The sequence below is a fragment of the Scyliorhinus torazame genome, chromosome 12, assembly GCF_047496885.1.
Source record: "Scyliorhinus torazame isolate Kashiwa2021f chromosome 12, sScyTor2.1, whole genome shotgun sequence".
Lineage (NCBI taxonomy): Eukaryota > Metazoa > Chordata > Chondrichthyes > Carcharhiniformes > Scyliorhinidae > Scyliorhinus > Scyliorhinus torazame.
Window position 1 is genome coordinate 23,229,550 of NC_092718.1, and position 18,032 is coordinate 23,247,581.

Here is an 18,032-nt window from a genome sequence, read left to right on the forward strand (position 1 = left end):
AAATTTATTTTAAAAAATCATTGACATCGTGTATATTTTCTGGACGGATTCCATACCCACGGCAAAGCCAGTTGTGCTATTTGTTTCCATATGGCTTTGTTTTGTATTTTTTTAAAAGCCAATTCAAAGCAGGCCAAGGGATTTAATGTACGTTTTTGCACAATCAGTGAGTTAGACATCTTAGTGATGTAACAGACTATGGGTATTAGACAGTCTATTCTGTCATCGGTCCAACACCTGGTCCTCGATTAGCTTGGTTCAAGTTTTGCAGTGTTGGCCGCTGTGTTTCAGAAGCGTAGAGGCATTGGAGAGGGTGCTGAAAGGCTTTACAAGGATGGCACCAGAAATGTGAGGGTATATATATCAGGAGAGGATCGACAGGCTAGGATCTTTTCTCTTGAAAGAAGAAAGACCAAGGGGATGACCTAATGGGACTTTTTGTTCAAGTGGATACAGAAGAATCCATAGAATCTCTACAGTGCAGAAGGAGGCCATTCAGCCCATCGAGTCTGCACCGACTCTCTGAAAGAGCACCCTATCTAGGCCCATTTCCCCTGCCCTAACCCCATCTAACCTGCACATCTTTGGACAGTGGGAGGAAACCAGAGCACCCGGAGGAAACTCACGCAGAGGTGCTAGCCACTGTGCCACCGCGCCGCCCCTTGTGGGGAAGAGCAACTAGAGGCCATTGATACAAAATAGTCCCCAAGAAATCCAATCGGGAATTCCGAAAGAACTTGTTTGAAAGATGAGAATGGGGAACTTGCGCTCACAGGTGCCAGGTGATGTGAGTAGTATAGATGCATTTAAGGGGAAGCTACGCACACATTTGAGGGAGAGGGGAATAGAAAGTTACAGTGGTAGATTTAAATGAGAAGATGGGAGGAGGGGTGAGTGCAGCATGAAGTCTGGCATGGACTGGTTGTCCTGTTTCTTTGCCGTATAGCCTATGTAACCCCACGCAATCTACACTCCAGAGGAAACAAGCAGCAGATGGAGGCCTCCAAGTTGAACCTGAAATGCTTTGCACTGTTATGGGCCAGGGTTTAGAGAACCCCAAAGTGTATCATGGAGTTCACCTGACCCATAACTTTTAATAGATTGTGGTATGGGGAGCACACGGCCCATTCTACAGGTGTGGTATAGCAGAAATGGAAAAGTATTTTTTAAAAGCAAAACAATGTTTATTCTAAGAACTCAAGTTAATCTTTTTAAAACATACAGTGAACATCTTAGCAACCATTAATTCAAATACAACCCCCAAAGACTACAACAGAAAGTAATCCTTTAAGCTTTCATTTTAACATCCAGAAGACTTAAAACACCTTTTACCAGAAGCACATCAAAGTCATTACTGTTATTAGTTTTAAATCACCAGGATCGATTTACAGTCTGTAGATTACAGAGAGAGATTCATACACCTTCTGGCTGTGACTGCAGCTATCCAGCTCTGAAAACGAAACTAAAACACACCCTGCAGCAAATAGCCTAAAACGAAAGTAAAAAGCTGACACAGTTCAGCTCCACCCACTCTCTGACATCACTGCAGTAATAAACACCCATTTCTTAAGTTACTCTCACTCCAGATACTTATATACGCACCCATTTATAAACACCCATTTCTTAAAGATACTCTCACATGACAGCACTGACTGCAAATGGTGAACAGCCAAATGAAGCATATTCCAAAAAGTGCATGGCTATCAGTGAGAAAGTACAACTGTGGTTTTTAAAAAAATGTTTCATAAACCAATTTGGGGCAAAAGGTTGATTAAGTCGTCTTCACTAGATTTGTTTTTGATAATTTCATAGGATTTGGGTGTCACTAGCCAGGCCAGCATTTATTGCCCATCCCTAATTTCCCTTGAGGGGGGGGGGGCTGTGATCTGGAGTCACATGTCGGCCAGAGCAGGTAAAGACCCAGTATATTTCCTTCCCTAAAGGGGCAGTGGGCCAGATAGAATTTTTACAACAATCAAGGTAATTCCAGGATTTCTTTTATAATTGAAATCAAACTTCACCATCTGCCCTGATGGGATTTGAACCCAGGACCCCAGAGCATTATCCCGGGTCTCTGGATTACTAGACCAGTGACAATACCACCACACCCCTGCTTAGATTGCTATGGATTATCTGTTTAAATCATGCACTCTCACGGACCTTGTCACGGGTGTGTTTTAACTGGACTAATTCCTAGTCCTTCGGATGCCCAGTTATTACCTGTGTCACACATTGAGTAACTGCACCACTCTGTGATTTTACTGGTCTTTTCGCAGTTGTCCCTGGTCCGTGTCAAGGCAATCTCTGTGGCAGTGGAACATGTGTACTGAGGGATGGCAGCTTTGCTTGTGAATGCCCAGCTGGATTCATGGGAGAGCATTGCGAGATAGGTACGTGAGTCAATTGTTACCTTGTGCAGCCAAACTAGCAGTCTTTCCAATATAATGAAGGATGGTTCTCCAATGATTGGGCCATCGTTATCTTTGGATTTCACCACATTCTTCCCAAATATGGTGTCGTGTTCAGAACTGCAATTGCAACTACAGCACAGACATAATAATGATAGTAGAATAATTATTATTCTTATTGTAAGATTAATAGTTTCAGAAGACTGACTTTGAAGAGACTAAAAGCTGTGAAAGAGAGCAATCTGGAGGTGAGCTGCAACAGGAAACGGTGCAGAAACGGTAAACCCAGAACGTGGTTCTCCGTTTTCCGACGCCGAAATGGCGGAACCGAATCGGTATCGTCCGGCACCCTGTGCAGGCTGAAACTCCAGTCGGCCCATCATTAGCGGGCCTGACGGCCGATGCTCCGGGACCTCCACGCGATTCACTGCCTCCGATGGGCCGAGTTCCCGACGCCGTGGTTCACTTGGGATTATAAGAATCGTAAACCTGGCGCCATGGCTGCCGAGAGAGAGGAGGTAGGAAATGGCGTGGAGTAACTGCGGGCTGCTGGGCTGAACGCCGACCGTGCTGGCTGCGGTGGGGGGGGGGGGGTTCCCTGCCTGGGGAGGGGGTGTGGGTAGGGTAGGGTAGGGAAGAGGGTGGGGGAAGGGAAGAGGGAGGGTGGATCGAGCAGCCGGGGTGCCCCCCCCCATGGGACTGGGGCGGTGCCCACGCAGCGACTGCGATCTTGCTGAAAACCCACTGACCACCCACCCCGGCCCCTGGTTCTACACAGTGACACTGGCCGTATGGGTGCGCATTTCCCCCCCCTCCACCGCCACACCGCCCCCCCCCCCCCCCCCCCCCCCCCCCTGCCCCGAGCACCCCGCCCAACCGGCAGCCACCCACCGGGAGACCACGCAGGGCCACATCCAAGGCAGCCGCCAGTGAGGACAGTGCCAGCCAACTGTGCCCCTCGCAGCAGGGACGGGCGCCAGGACCGGGGGCACCATCGGGGCCGTATACCGACGGGGCAGGGGTGTGGGGGAGAGAGACATGTGTGGGCGGGGGTCGCAGTGCCAACCAGGGCCACCATATAGCCCATGGTACCTGGATGGACACTGGAGTATGCGCCATACTAACATGTTGACCTTTCACCCCCTGCAGAAAATGGCTTTCAGACACCAATCCGCGATGCTGGTCGCTGTGGTGATGGCCTGCGTGATACACTGCAGACTTGTGAGCGGGGTCGGTTCAGAGAGGAGGGAGAAGCTGCAGCAGAGGAGCGGGCTGCAGAGGGGCAGGTGGCAGGCGCACAGGCTGGAGGGACGGCCGCCCAACAGCCCGAGGAGAAGGAGGCACCGCATGAGGCCCCTTGTGTACCGGCATGTCGTTCGAGGACCTGCCGGACCGGGCATGCAGATGTAGACTGTGGATGAGCAGAGGGACTGTGAGACACATCTGGCAGGTGATGGCACACCTGGCACCGTGGGGGTATGGGGGTGGACACCCGCTTCCAGTGACTGTTAAGGTGACAGTCACCCTGGACCTTTATGCGACGAGGTTGTCCCAGTCGACGAGTGGGGACCTGTCCAGGATCTCGCAGGCCTCGACACACAGGTGCATCCATGCCGTCACGGACGCCCTATATGCACACGCGGACCAGTACATACAGTACCATGTGGACCACGCCCACCAGGATGCCCGGACATGTTTGAGGGGCACCCCACTGGCTGCAGGGTTGGCTCCTGGGTGACAGGGGTTACCCACTGTGGCCGTGGCTGATGACTCTATCCGGAGGCCACACTCCGTCAGGGAGACCCGCGCAAGCCCTGAGTGCCCGTCCGGGTACCCCATCCGGGCCAGTGGCTTTCCAAGGGTTGACCTTCGAGAAGGTCTGCAATGGTGATCTCAGATACAAGTTCATGCAAGGCTTCTGGGTTGGAGGGCTCGCTCTCGCTGACCTCGTGTAAAGCGTGCATAGAATGCGTTGAGCTCATCAGGGTGGGGTGCATTGGAGCCGATGATTTTACATGCCTTCATATTGTAGCCCGTTATGTCTTGCAGACCTTGCCATAGTTGACGGGGGTCCGTGTGACTAGCCTGGGACTCGAGCTTGGTCCGGTACTGTCTTTTGGTATCTTTGATGGCTCTCTTTAGATCATATCTGGCTTTCTTGTATAGGTCAGGGTCGCCTGACTTGAACGCCTCGGACCTAGACTTCAGCAAGCAGTGGCTATCCCTGTTCATCCAGGGTTTCTGGTTGGGAAACATGCGGATTTGATTCTTTGGCACACAGTCTTCTACACACTTACTAATGAAGTCAGTTACTGTAGTGGTGTACTCGTTCAGGCTGGTCACAGAGTTTTAAACACTGACCAGTCCACTGACTCTAAGCAGTCCCGTAGGAGATCGTCCGATTCCTCAGACCAACGATGTACGACTTTCTTTGACGGATTCTCCCGCTTCAGTTTTTGCTTATAGGCCGGGAGCAGGAGCACAGCCTTGTGGTCAGATTTGCCAAAGTGTGGACGGTCGATAGAGCGGTAGGCATGTTTGATATTTGTGTAGCAGTGGTCCAGGATGTTTGGGCCTCTGGTGGAACAGGTGACATGTTGGTGGTAACTTGGTTGCACGCTCTTGAGCTTGGCCTGATTGAAGTCCCCAGCTACAATGAACAAGGCCTCGGGATGTTTCGTTTCAAGGCTATTTGTGGTGGTGAATATTTCGTCCAGTGCGATTTTCACGTTCGAATGGGGTGGGATGTAAAGTGCCGTCAGGATAACGGAGCTGAAGGTGATAGTCTCTGAGATGGTGGAGATGGTGGAGGGGTTGGAGACAACTGTGACGGAAAGTCAGTGTCCTCCTCGGATCCGAACTCCAGGGTCTCCTGGGTCTCAGGCGGAGGGCTGGTGTCCCGGCTGCTCCCCCCCGTCGGTGCTCGGCTGTCTCGGGGGCACAGGCTCTGGCACTGCCTGGGGGAGGGGATCTAGGGATGGACCGGCCCCATCTCTGGCAAGTCTTGTAAGACACAAGACGACATGTATGGTTCGACAACGGGCCGGGGGGGGGGGCGGCGTGAGGGAGGGGGTGTTTGAGGGGGGTGGGGAGAAGGGCGGTGTGAGGGAGGGGGTGTTTGAGGGGGGGGGGGGAAGGGCGGCGTGAAGGAGGGGGTGTTTGAGGGGGGGGAAGGGTGGGCGTGAGGGGGCTGAGGGGCATGAGGCAGCTGAGGGGGGTGAGGGAGGTGGGTGTCCACGCATGTGTCATGGAGATACGCAACTAAGCAGGGTCTCACTTGCTCACCCGCCACCGACCTCCACCTTGCTAACCACCCTTTCCTCCGGGTCGCCGACCAAATCCAGTGCCCTCTGCTCGAGCACGGTGAGGGGCCACAGGTCTGGCTGGCCCCTTTCGGTTTTCTCCCGCTCCCGGAGGTTGTGTCTTCTCCTGAGGGGGTTGGGGGGGAACAGACACAACGACACTCTTAGACGGTTCGACACATGCAGCCCAAGGGTAGATGCTTTCATCAGTGGCCAGGGCTCCTGGCCATTCCGGCTGGCAGGTGGTGCAGGGTGGGGTTTCGGCTGCCCCCGGGGGTGCGTTGGGTTACGGGTATGTAGGGGCGGCTGCCAGGCGAACGGTGGCGCCTGGCGGCCTTCCTCCCGGACTGGGGTACAGGATCAAGCACCTCTCCTTCACGGTGTCCAGGAGGGTCTCCAGCTTATCGTCCCTGAACCATGGCCATAAGACATAGGAGCAGAATTAGGCCACTCGGCCCATCAAGTCTGCTCCACCATTCATTCACGGCTGATATTTTTCTCATCCCCATTCTCCTGCTTTTTCCCCATAACCCCTGAGCCGCTTATTGATCAAACACCTATCTATCTCTGTCTTAAGGACACTGTGATTTGGCCTCCCCAGCCTTCTGCGGCAAAGAATTCCACACATTCACCACCCTCTGGCTGAAGAAATTCCTCCTCATCTCTGTTTTAAAGGGTTGTCTCTTTAGTCTGAGATTGTGTCCTCTGCTTCTGGTTTTTCCCACAAGTGGAAACCTCCTCCCCATGTCCACTCTGTCCAGGCCTCGCAGTATCCTGTAAGTTTCAATGAGATCCTCCCTCATCCTTCTAAACTCCAACGAGTACAGACCCAGAGTCCTCAACCGTTCCTCATACTACAAGCTCCTCATTCCAGGGTCATTCTTGTGAACCTCCTCTGGACCCTTTCCAAGGCCAGCACATCCTTCCTTAGATACGGGGCCCAAAATTTAAGAACATAAGAACTAGGAGCAGGAGTAGGCCATCTGGCCCCTCGAGCCTGCTCCACCATTCAATGAGATCATGGCTGATCTTTTGTGGACTCAGCTCCACTTTCCGGCCCGAACACCATAACCCTTAATACCTTTATTCTTCAAAAAACTATCTATCTTTATCTTAAAAACATTTAATGAAGGAGCTTCTACTGCTTCACTGGGCAAGGAATTCCATAGATTCACAACCCTTTGGGTGAAGAAGTTCCTCCTAAACTCAGTCCTAAATCTACTTCCCCTTATTTTGAGGCTATGCCCCCTAGTTCTGCTTTCACCCACCAGTGGAAACAACCTGCCCGTATCTATCCTATCTATTCCCTTCATAATTTTATATGTTTCGATAAGATCCCCCCTCATCCTTCTAAATTCCAACGAGTACAGTCCCAGTCTACTCAACCTCTCCTCGTAATCCAACCCCTTCAACTCTGGGATTAACCTAGTGAATCTCCTCTGCACACCCTCCAATGCCAGTACGTCCTTTCTCAAGTAAGGAGACCAAAACTGAACACGATACTCCAGGTGTGGCCTCACTAACACCTTATACAATTGCAGCATAACGTCCCTAGTCTTAAACTCCACCCCTCTAGCAATGAAGGACAAAATTCCATTTGCCTTCTTCATCACCTGTTGCACCTGTAAACCAACTTTTTGCGACTCATGCACAAGCACACCCAGGTCTCTCTGCACAGCAGCATGTTTTAATATTTTATCATTTAAATAATAATCCCTTTTGCTGTTATTCCTACCAAAATGGATAACCTCACATTTGTCAACATTGTATTCCATCTGCCAGACCCTAGCCCATTCACTTAGCCTATCCAAATCCCTCTGCAGACTTCCAGTATCCTCTGCACTTTTTGCTTTACCACTTGTCTTAGTGTCGTCTGCAAACTTGGACACATTGCCCTTGGTCCCCAACTCCAAATCATCTATGTAAATTGTGAACAGTTGTGGGCCCAACACTGATCCCTGAGGGACACCACTAGCTACTGATTGCCAACCAGAGAAACAGCAATTTATCCCACTCTTTGCTTTCTATTAATTAACCAATCCTCTCTCCATGCTACTACTTTCCCCTTAATGCCATGCATCTTTATCTTATGCAGCAACCTTTTGTGTGGCACCTTGTCAAAGGCTTTCTGGAAATCCAGATATACCACATCCATTGGCTCCCCGTTATCTACCGCACTGGTAATGTCCTCACAAAATTCCACTAAATTAGTTAGGCACGACCTGCCCTTTATGAACCCATGCTGCATCTGCCCAATGGGACAATTTCCATCCAGATGCCTCGCTATTTCTTCCTTGATGATAGATTCCAGCATCTTCCCTACTACCGAAGTTAAGCTCACTGGCCTATAATTACCCGCTTTCTGCCTACCTCCTTTTTTAAACAGTGGTGTCACGTTTGCTAATTTCCAATCCGCCGGGACCACCCCAGAGTCTAGTGAATTTTGGTAAATTATCACGCGTGCAGTTGCAATTTCCCTAGCCATCTCTTTTAGCACTCTGGGATGCATTCCATCAGGGCCAGGAGACTTGTCTACCTTTAGCCCCATCAGCTTGCCCATCACTACCTCCTTGGTGATAACAATCCTCTCAAGGTCCTCACCTGTCATAGCCTCATTTCCATCAGTCACTGGCATGTTATTTGTGTCTTCCACTGTGAAGACCGACCCAAAAAACCTGTTCAGTTCCTCAGCCATTTCCTCATCTCCCTTCTCATCCTCTAAAGGACCAATATTTACCTTAGCCACTCTTTTTAGTTTTATATATTTGTAGAAACTTTTACTATCTGTTTTTATATTCTGAGCAAGTTTACACTCATAATCTATCTTACTCTTCTTTATAGCTTTTTTAGTAGCCTTCTGTTGCCCCCTAAATATTTCCCAGTCCTCTAGTCTCCCACTAATCTTTGCTACTTTGTATGCTTTTTCCTTCAATTTGATACTCTCCCTTATTTCCTTAGATATCCACGGTCGATTTTCCCTCTTTCTACCGTCCTTCCTTTTTGTTGGTATAAACCTTTGCTGAGCACTGTGAAAAATCGCTTGGAAGGTTCTCCACTATTCCTCAACTGTTTCACCATAAAGTCTTTGCTCCCAGTCTACCTTAGCTAGTTCTTCTCTCATCCCATTGTAATCTCCTTTGTTTAGCACAAAACACTAGTGCTTGATTTTACCTTCTCATCCTCCATCTGTATTTTAAATTCCACCATATTGTGATCGCTCCTTCCGAGAGGATCCCTAACTATGAGATCCTGAATCAATCCTGTCTCATTACACAGGACCAGATCTAGGACCGCTTGTTCCCTCGTAGGTTCCATTACATACTGTTCTAGGAAACTATCGCGGATACATTCTATAAACTCCTCCTCAAGGCTGCCTTGACCGACCTGGTTAAACCAATCGACATGTGGATTAAAATCCCCCATGATAACTGCTGTACCATTTCTACATGCATCAGTTATTTCTTTGTTTATTGCCTGCCCCACCATATTGTTACTATTTGGTGGCCTATAGACTACTCCTATCAGTGACTTTTTCGCCTTACTATTCCTGATTTCCACCCAAATGGATTCAACCTTATCCTCCATAGCACCAATGTCATCCCTTACTATTGCCCGGATGTCATCCTTAAATAACAGAGCTACACCACCTCCCTTACCATCCACTCTGTCCTTCCAAATAGTTTGATACCCTCGGATATTTAGCTCCCAGTCATGACCATCCTTTAACCATGTTTCAGTAATGACCACTAAATCATAGTCATTCACGATGATTTGCGGCATCAACTCATTTACCTTATTCTGAATACTACGAGGTAAAGTACACTTATGTTGGCTTTTTTTACCTCTGTTTTGAATCTTAGCACCTCAATCAGTAAACTCTCCTAAGTTATATTTCCTCTTAACTTTTCTCCCAATTTTCCTTGTCGTTGAACCCTTATCTTCATGTAACAACCTGTTGCGTCGCTTACCATTGATGTTTTCACTTCCTGTTTTATTCCTTTTAGTATTCCTGGTCCTATTCACTGAGCTCCAGTCAGTCACTGTACCTTGTACTGTCACCCTTTTTGATTTTTGTCTGTGGCTTCTCTGCCTTACACTTTCCCCCTTACTGCCTTTTGTTTCTGTCCCTGTTTTACTACCTTCCAACTTCCTGCATCGGTTCCCATCCCCCTGCCACATTAGTTTAAACTCTCCCCAACAGCTCTAGCAAACCCCCCCCCCCCCCCCCAGGACATCGGTCCAGTCCTGCCCAGGTGCAGTCCGTCCGGTTTGTACTGGTCCCACCTCCCCCAGAACCGGTTCCAATGCCCCAGGAATTTGAATCCCTCCCTCTTGCACCATCTCTCGAGCCACGCATTCATCCTATCGATCCTCACATTCCTACTCTGACTAGCTCGTGGCACTGGTAGCAATCCTGAGATTACTACCTTTGAGGTCCTACGTTTTAGTTTAACTCCTAACTCCCTGAATTCGGCTTGGAGGAACTTGTCCCATTTTTTACCTATATCGTTGGTGCCTATGTGCACCACGACAGCCGGCTGTTCACCACCCCCCCCCCCCCCCCAGAATGTCCTGCAGCCGCTCCGAGACATCCTTGACCCTTGCACCAGGGAGGCAACATACCACCCTGGAGTCTCGATTGCGTCCGCAGAACCGCTCACAATACTCCAAATGGGATCTGACCAGAGCCGTATCTTGCCTCATAAGTATGTGGTGTTATCAGGTATTACGGTACCTGAGAGGCTGAAGTACCATTGGTTAAACCTAGGGGTTTTACCATTGGCTGTAGAGTATGGTAGCTCCGCCCCGATAGGCGGGGTATAAGAACTCGTACCGTCCCAGCAGCCCTCATTCTGTACCTGAGCTGCTGGGGAATACTTGTAGCTTATTAAAGCCTTCAGACCGTACCAGCCTCCCCGAACAGGCGCCGGAATGTGGCGACTAGGGGCTTTTCACAGTAACTTCATTTGAAGCCTGCTTGTGACAATAAGCGATTTTCATTTCATTTTTCAACCTCGTTTTAATAGTTATTGATCGTGCATCAATTTAATAAGCTAGATTTAAGTAGAAAGGATGGACCTCCGAATCAAGCCGGAGTGTCTGCAACTCAGTCCCCACACGGCGAACTCAGCGGCGATCTTTAAGCACTGGCTGGCGTATTTTAAAGGCTACCTGGATACGGCTGAAGGCAGTCCCTTGGGGGAGCAGAAACTGCACGTCCTGCACTCAAGGGTAAGCCCAGAGATCTACACCCTCATCGAGGAGGCGGAAGACTTTGATGCAGCAATCAAACTTTTAAAGGGACACTATATTCGCCCAGTAAACCAGGTCTACGCTCGTCACCTGCTTGCAACAAGACGACAAACCCCCGGGGAATCGCTGGAGGAATTCTACCGCGCGCTACTGGTGCTGGGCACAAGCTGTGGCTGCCCGCAAGTTTCGGCGAGCAAGCACACGGAACTCCTAGTCCAGGACGCCTTTGTAGCAGGTATGAGTTCTTCACTAATCCGCCAGCGTCTTTTCGAAAAAGACACCCTGGGACTTAGGGAGGCACGGGCCCTTGCAGGGTCCATGGACATGGCCTCCAGGAATGCACGAGCCTACGTGCCCGACCGCACAGCGGCCCCCTGGGCAGCGTGGAATCCCGCAGCGGCCGACCCAGAAACCTTCCCCGTTTCCCTGCAGGCCTGCGCAGTAAGGCGGCCTGCCAACCCCGATGGGCCTCGCTGTTTCTTTTGTGGGCAGGAAAAGCACCCCCCGCCAGCGCTGCCCGGCCTGCACATCCATCTGCAAGTGATGCGGCAAAAAGGGCCATTTCGTGGGGGTCTGCCAGGCACGTGCGGTGGCCGTGGTCTCCAGCGGCGACTCCAGTACGCCACAGCGAATCACGGGCCCCGTGCAGCCAGCGGTCGCCGCCACACCCATATCCAAGGGCCACGTGTGGACCCCGGGCGCCGCCATCTTGTCCCTCGGACAACACGCTGGAAGGATGGGCGCCGCCATTTTGTGCACCCCCGGCCACCATGAGCGACCAATGGGAGATGCCATCTTGGATGGGGCGCCAGGACCCCATCTCGGCCGACCACACACTGCCTGAACAAAATCCACAACTACTGCGTCTGGCCTCGGTGACTCTGGACCAAACTCGACCTCGAACACTCTCAACAGCAACGACGACTGTCTTCATCAAGGGCCACGAGACGTCCTGCCTGATCGATTCTGGGAGCAAGGAGAGCTTCATACACCCCGATGCAGTAAGGCGCTGTTCCCTCCTTATCCACCCTGTTAATCAAAGAATCTCTCTGGCCTCCAGTTCCCACTCGGTGGAGATAAAGGGCTTCTGTCTAGCAAACCTCACAGTCCAGGGAAGAGAATTCAAAAATTTCCGCCTCTATGTCCTTCCCCACCTCTGCGCGGCTACACTCCTGGGTTTAGATTTTCAGTGTAACCTGCAAAGTCTGACCTTCAAATTCGGAGGCCCTATAACCCCCCCCCCCCCCTTACTGTCTGCGGCCTCGCAACCCTTAAGGTCGACCCGCCTTCCCTGTTTGCGAACCTCACCCCGGATTGTAAACCCGTCGCCATCAGGAGCAGACGGTACAGTGCCCAGGACCTGGGTCGCAACACCCGGGCCCATCCTGCTCCGAAAACACGTGCCGGCGCTCAAGTCGGACCCGTTGGTCGAGAGAGTCCAACTGCTACACGCTAACCCCCAATACCCCTACGTGGCGTTCCCTGACGGCCTACAAGATACGGTCTCCTTACGGGACCTGGCGCCCGCCGGAACCCCACGTACATCCCAGCCACCAGTCCCGCCCCCCTCCACCGCAGCACCTTACAGGAGGATCAGTCCTCCCGCCGCCCCTGCCTAGGCCCCCCCACCCACCGACACCCCCTACAGGCGCCCCCTTCCCGGGTCAGCCGTTCTTCCCACCAGCGCCGCCGAGGGGTGACGAAGCTGCCATGGAGGCCAAAGCCATGCTCCTGGAGTTGCAGATGTCCGAGCCTCCACCGGAGTCACCACCGAGGCTCAGACGCTCACAGAGGACGACCAGGGCACCTTGCCGACTGATTGCAACATTTTAACTGATCTGTAAATGAAACACAATGTACATGTCTGCCATACCTGTAAATAATCACTAAACACTGTAAGGAGGCCTCATTTAGTAGTTATTGATCGTGCATCAAAGTACATATCTGGTTTTGTGTTCTAGCCCTCTGGACATGAATGCTAACATTGCATTTGCCTTCCTAACTGCCAACTGAACCTACACGTTAACCTTAAGAGAATCATGAACAAGGACTCCCAAGTCCCTTTGTGCTTCTGATTTCCTGAGCATTTTGCCATTTAGAAAATAATGTATGCCTCCATTCCTCCTTCCAAAGTGCATAACCTCACACTTTTCCACATTGTATTCCACCTGCCACTTCTTTGCCCACTCTTCTGGCCTGTCCAAATCCTTCTGCAGCCCGCCTGCTTCCTCAATATTACCTGCTCCCTCTACAGATCTTTCTATCATCTGCAAATTTATCAACAATGCCTTCAGTTCCTTCCTCCAGATCATTAATGTATACTGTGAAAAGTTGTGGTCCCAGCACCGACCCCTGAGGTACACCACTAGTCACCGGCTGCCATCTTGAAAAAGACCCCTTTATCCCCACTCTCTGCCAATCCTCTATCCATGCCAGGATCTTACTTAACACCATGGGCTCGTAACTTATTTAACAGTCTCCTATGCGGCACCTTGCCAAATGCCTTCTGGAAATCTAAATAAATCACGTCCACAAGTTCTCCTTTGTCTAACTTCCTTGTTACTTCCTCAAAGAACTCTAACAGATTTGTCAGACATGACTCCACTTGACGAAGCCGTGCTGACTCAGTCCTATTTTACCATGCGCTTCCAAGTACTCCGCGATCTAGTCTTTAATAAGACTCTAAAATCTTACCAATGACCGAAGTCAGGTTAACCGTCTATAATTTTCAGTCTTCTGCCTCCCTCCCTTCTTAAACAGGGCTGACTCTGCTCTCCTTCCAGCCATCTTATGTGTGGGGGGGATGGATCGTTTAAGTGCAGCTGCGGCATGTGAACCTCATGTGCGCCAATCACAGGCCCGCGACTCCGACGCCATTTTGCGTGGAACCGGTTGCGTTCCACGTGGCGATGGTGCTAGGCCATTCAGAGAATCATGAATCGGTGCAGCTGTTGCGCCATTTTTCCTGTCGTAAACCACCATTGTTTCCACGCCGGCGTCAGCACTTAGTCTCAGTAACGGAGAATCCAGCCCATGATCTCAAACTGTGACAGTACGACAGGGATAAACCGCTTCAAACAAGGAAACTGACATTAGTCCTTACACAAACGGTGGGAAAAGTAATGGGACAAGAACCGAGTGATCATATTTAAAGAACAGTTTGATTTGTGTGTTTTCCTGGATCTGTGAGGGGCGGAATGGCCCCCGTCTGCTATTTATCTTGCAAATGGAGTGACATTCGTTCCAACCTCAACTACTGTGAAAAGTTACTGTCCGTTCCTCTCTTGACCACAAGATGGTGGTGCAGTACAATCAACGATCGTTCAATAGAAAGGAACTCTTGTTTGTTGTGATGTTTGCCAACATTTGGTAGCTATTTGAGATTCCATGCAGTGTCTTCCAGAGGGAATGCCCCCCCCCCGCTCCCCCTCCCCCTCCCCCCGCTCCTCCCCCTCCCTCCCCACCCCCTCCCCGCCCTCCCCCTCCTCCCTCCCCCCGCTCCTCCCCCTCCCCCTCCCCCGCTTCCCCCCCCACTCCTCCCCCCCCCCACTCCTCCCCCTCCTCCCCCCGCTCCTCCCCCCTCCTCCCCCCGCTCCTCCCCCTCCTCCTCCTCCTCCTCCCCCCCGCTCCTCCCCCTCTTCCCCCCCCGCTCCTCCCCCCCTCCTCCCCCCGCTCCTCCCCCTCTCCCCCTCCCGCTCCTCCCCCCGCCCCTCCCCCTCCTCCCCCTCCTCCCCCTCCTCCCCCCTCCCCCCCCGCTCCTCCCCCCCGCTCCTCCCCCCCCGCTCCTCCTCCCCCCGCTCCTCCCCCTCCCCCCCCGCTCCTCCCGCTCCTCCCCCTCCCCCCCCGCTCCTCCCCCTCCCCCCGCTCCTCCCCCTCACCCCCCCGCTCCTCCCCCTCCCCCCCCCGCTCCTCCCCGCTCCTCCCCCTCCCCCCCCGCTCCTCCCCCTCCCGCTCCCCTCCCCCGCTCCTCCCCCCCGCTCCTCCCCCCCGCTCCTCCCCCTCCCCCCCCGCTCCTCCCCCTCACCCCCCGCTCCCCCCTCCTCCCCCCGCTCCTCCCCCTCCCCCCGCTCCTCCCCCTCCCCCCGCTCCTCCCCCCCCCGCTCCTCCCCCCCCCGCTCCTCCCCCCCTCCCCCCCGCTCCTCCCCCCTCCCCCCGCTCCTCCCCCCCTCCCCCCCGCTCCTCCCCCTCCCCCCGCTCCTCCCCCTCCCCCCGGCTCCTCCCCCCCTCCCCCCGCTCCTCCCCCCCGCTCCTCCCCCTCCCCCCCGCTCCTCCCCCTCCCCCCCGCTCCTCCCCCCCTCCCCCGGCTCCTCCCCCCCTCCCCCGGCTCCTCCCCCCGCTCCTCCCCCTCCCCGCTCCTCCCCCTCCCCCGCTCCTCCCCCTCCCCCGCTCCTCCCCCCGCTCCTCCCCCCGCTCCTCTCCCCCCTCCCCCCTCCCCGCTCCTGCCCCCTCCCGCTCCTCCCCCCCCCGCTCCTCCCCCCCCGCTCCTCCCCCCCGCTCCTCCCCCCCCTCCCCCCTCCCAGCTCCTCCCCCTCCTCCCCGCTCCTCCCCTCCCCCCGCCCTCCCCCCTCCCCCTCCCCCTCCCCGCCCTCCCCCTCCCCCCGCTCCTCCCCCTCCCCGCTCCTCCCCCTCCCCGCTCCTCCCCCTACCCCCCGCTCCTCCCCCTCGCCCTCCCCCCGCTCCTCCCCCCGCTCCCCCCCCGCTCCTCCCCCCGCTCCTCCCCCCCGCTCCTCCCCCGCCCGCTCCTCCCCCCGCCCGCTCCTCCCCCCCCGCTCCTCCCACTCCTCCCCCGCTCCTCCCCCTCCCCCCCGCTCCTCCCCCTCCCCACCCGCTCCTCCCCCTCCCCCCCGCTCCTCCCCCCTCCTCCCCCCTCCCCCCCGCTCCTCCCCCCCTCCTCCCCCCCCCGCTCCTCCCCCCCACTCCTCCCCCCCCCGCTCCTCCCCCCCACTCCTCCCCCCCCCCGCTCCTCCCCCCCGCTCCTCCACCCCGCTCCTCCCCCCCGCTCCTCCCCCTCCTCCCCCGCTCCTCCCCCCTCCCCCCTCCCCGGTCCTCCCCCCTCCCCCTCCCCTCCCCCCTCCCCGCCCTCCCCCCTCCCTCCCCGCCCTCCCCCCCCCGCCCTCCCCCCTCCCTCCCTCCCCCCTCCCTCCCCACCCTCCCCCCTCCCTCCCCGCCCTCCCCCTCCCTCCCCGCCCTCCCCCTCCCTCCCCGCCCTCCCCCTCCCTCCCCCCTCCCTCCCCGCCCTCCCCCTCCCTCCCCGCCCTCCCCGCTCCCCCCTCCCCCTCCCCCTCCCTCCCGCCCTCCCCCCCCCCCTCCCCGCCCTCCCCCCTCCCTCCCCGCCCTCCCCCCTCCGCCCTCCGCCCTCCCTCCTCCCCCCCCCCCCCGCTCCTCATCCCCCCCCCCCCCCCCCCCCCCCCCCCCACGCCTTGAAAGTATTGACCTATTCCTGGGTATTGACATATTCCAGGGGGAACTGTGGATTTCAAATACCAGGACACTCCTAGGGACCCCATAGAATTTCCACCATAACCTGGGTACCCTCTGCACCTATCAAAACACTGCAAATACTGACACACCCGTCCTTTCTTTAAGTAAAATGAGACTGAGCTTCCACTTCACTGCGGGACATGCTTTTCTTTCCAAACGTTGATAGCAACAGGACTTGTGGGCCAATAAATGAATAAAGATGGCGCCGTGGACATCGTCCCTGTCTCCTAGCCTGAAGCTCCTCAGGACTCGTGACCAAGGATGGTGCGATCATAACCCGGCCAGACAGGTTGAATATCAACCTGCAAAATCCTTCCAACAGGCCAATGGCTGCCGGTAAGTGTGGGAGAGGCTCCCGGTCTGTGGAGTGACGGCCCTCAAGCTGTAAGACTCTGGTGACGGACCAGCGACCGGTTCCAGGGAACACCTCGCTCTGGGGTCAGGCGAAAGTCTGCTTTGTGCGCCGCTGGTGTGGGAACAGAAGCAGCAACAAATAAATAAACGCTGAAAACATAATTAGAGTAGAGAATTCTTGAGGCACTATGTTTGCTTTGTGTGCTGCAACACACTGGTCTCAGGGGAGACACTGACCCCAATTTCTAAACCCTTGGTTCAGTTCTGAACTTTTCCCTGTGTTACACATATAGAATGGGGGAGCAGGGCAGGAGGAAGTAATATAATTGTTGGCAAATTAAAAATGAAAATATAGTAAATATGCCAATCATTCTTTTTGTGTTTGTGCATTCCTGTTGATCGCTGTTCAAAGAGGGGACCATTTTGACTGGTGTGTCTCAGAATACGTCACATTTGGCTCAATTCGTTTCTTTCTGGATGAATTTAAAGGGACAATGTTTTCATCAATAAATGTTTGCCACGTTTTACTGTTGCACTCTTCCCGTGGCTTTAAGTGTAAATGAAGAATGAGTTAATTGTGCAGTTCAATGCAATACGTGTCCTATTCACATCATCAACCCAGCTTCAGGAGGTATTACTGCCACAGGATTCTAAAGCTATGGGAAGGCCCCATTCTCATTACAAGGTCAACTCCGCAGCATCGGTGCGAACTTTGGGTGCTGCTCTTTCTTCTCCCCCTTCACCTGCCCCCCCCATTGCCACAGATGATGATCCCAGAGAGACCAATAGGTGAATACAAATCAACTGTCCTGTGGTGAGGGTGAGAGAACAGGTACTCTGTCTGTCAGCAGAGAAATAACATTGCAAATGCTGTTTCTTCTTTACCAGTCACAGTACAGCATTTGTGGTCATTTGGTTTACAGTGTCACTTCTGTACACATTGATGAAGTTTCAGCGAGTCCCTGCAGTCAAATAATGAGGACAGTGTGCCCAGAATCCATTGTAGCCAATCCCATGCGTGAGCAGATTGACCTATTTCTATGGCAGAAGCATTCTGTCGCACTAGAGCAGCCATGAGCCATCAGGACCTGCACAATTGAGGCACGGTTTATTCCAATGGATTTATGGGCAGCACAGTAGCACAGTGGTTAGGACTGTTGCTTCATAGCGCCAGGGACTGGGTTCGATTCCTGCTTGGGTCACTGTCTGTGCGGAGTCTGCACGTTCTCCCCGT

General features: G+C 53.9%; 1 protein-coding gene across 1 annotated transcript in view; it reads left to right on the top strand.

Annotated features, from left to right (window-relative positions):
• The window catches only part of LOC140387432 (aggrecan core protein-like), a 143,414-nt gene that overhangs the window by 100,046 nt on the left and 25,336 nt on the right, over positions 1–18,032 (top strand). The window contains 1 exon segment of the mRNA XM_072470532.1: positions 2,277–2,390. Coding sequence (XP_072326633.1) covers positions 2,277–2,390 — 114 coding nt within the window.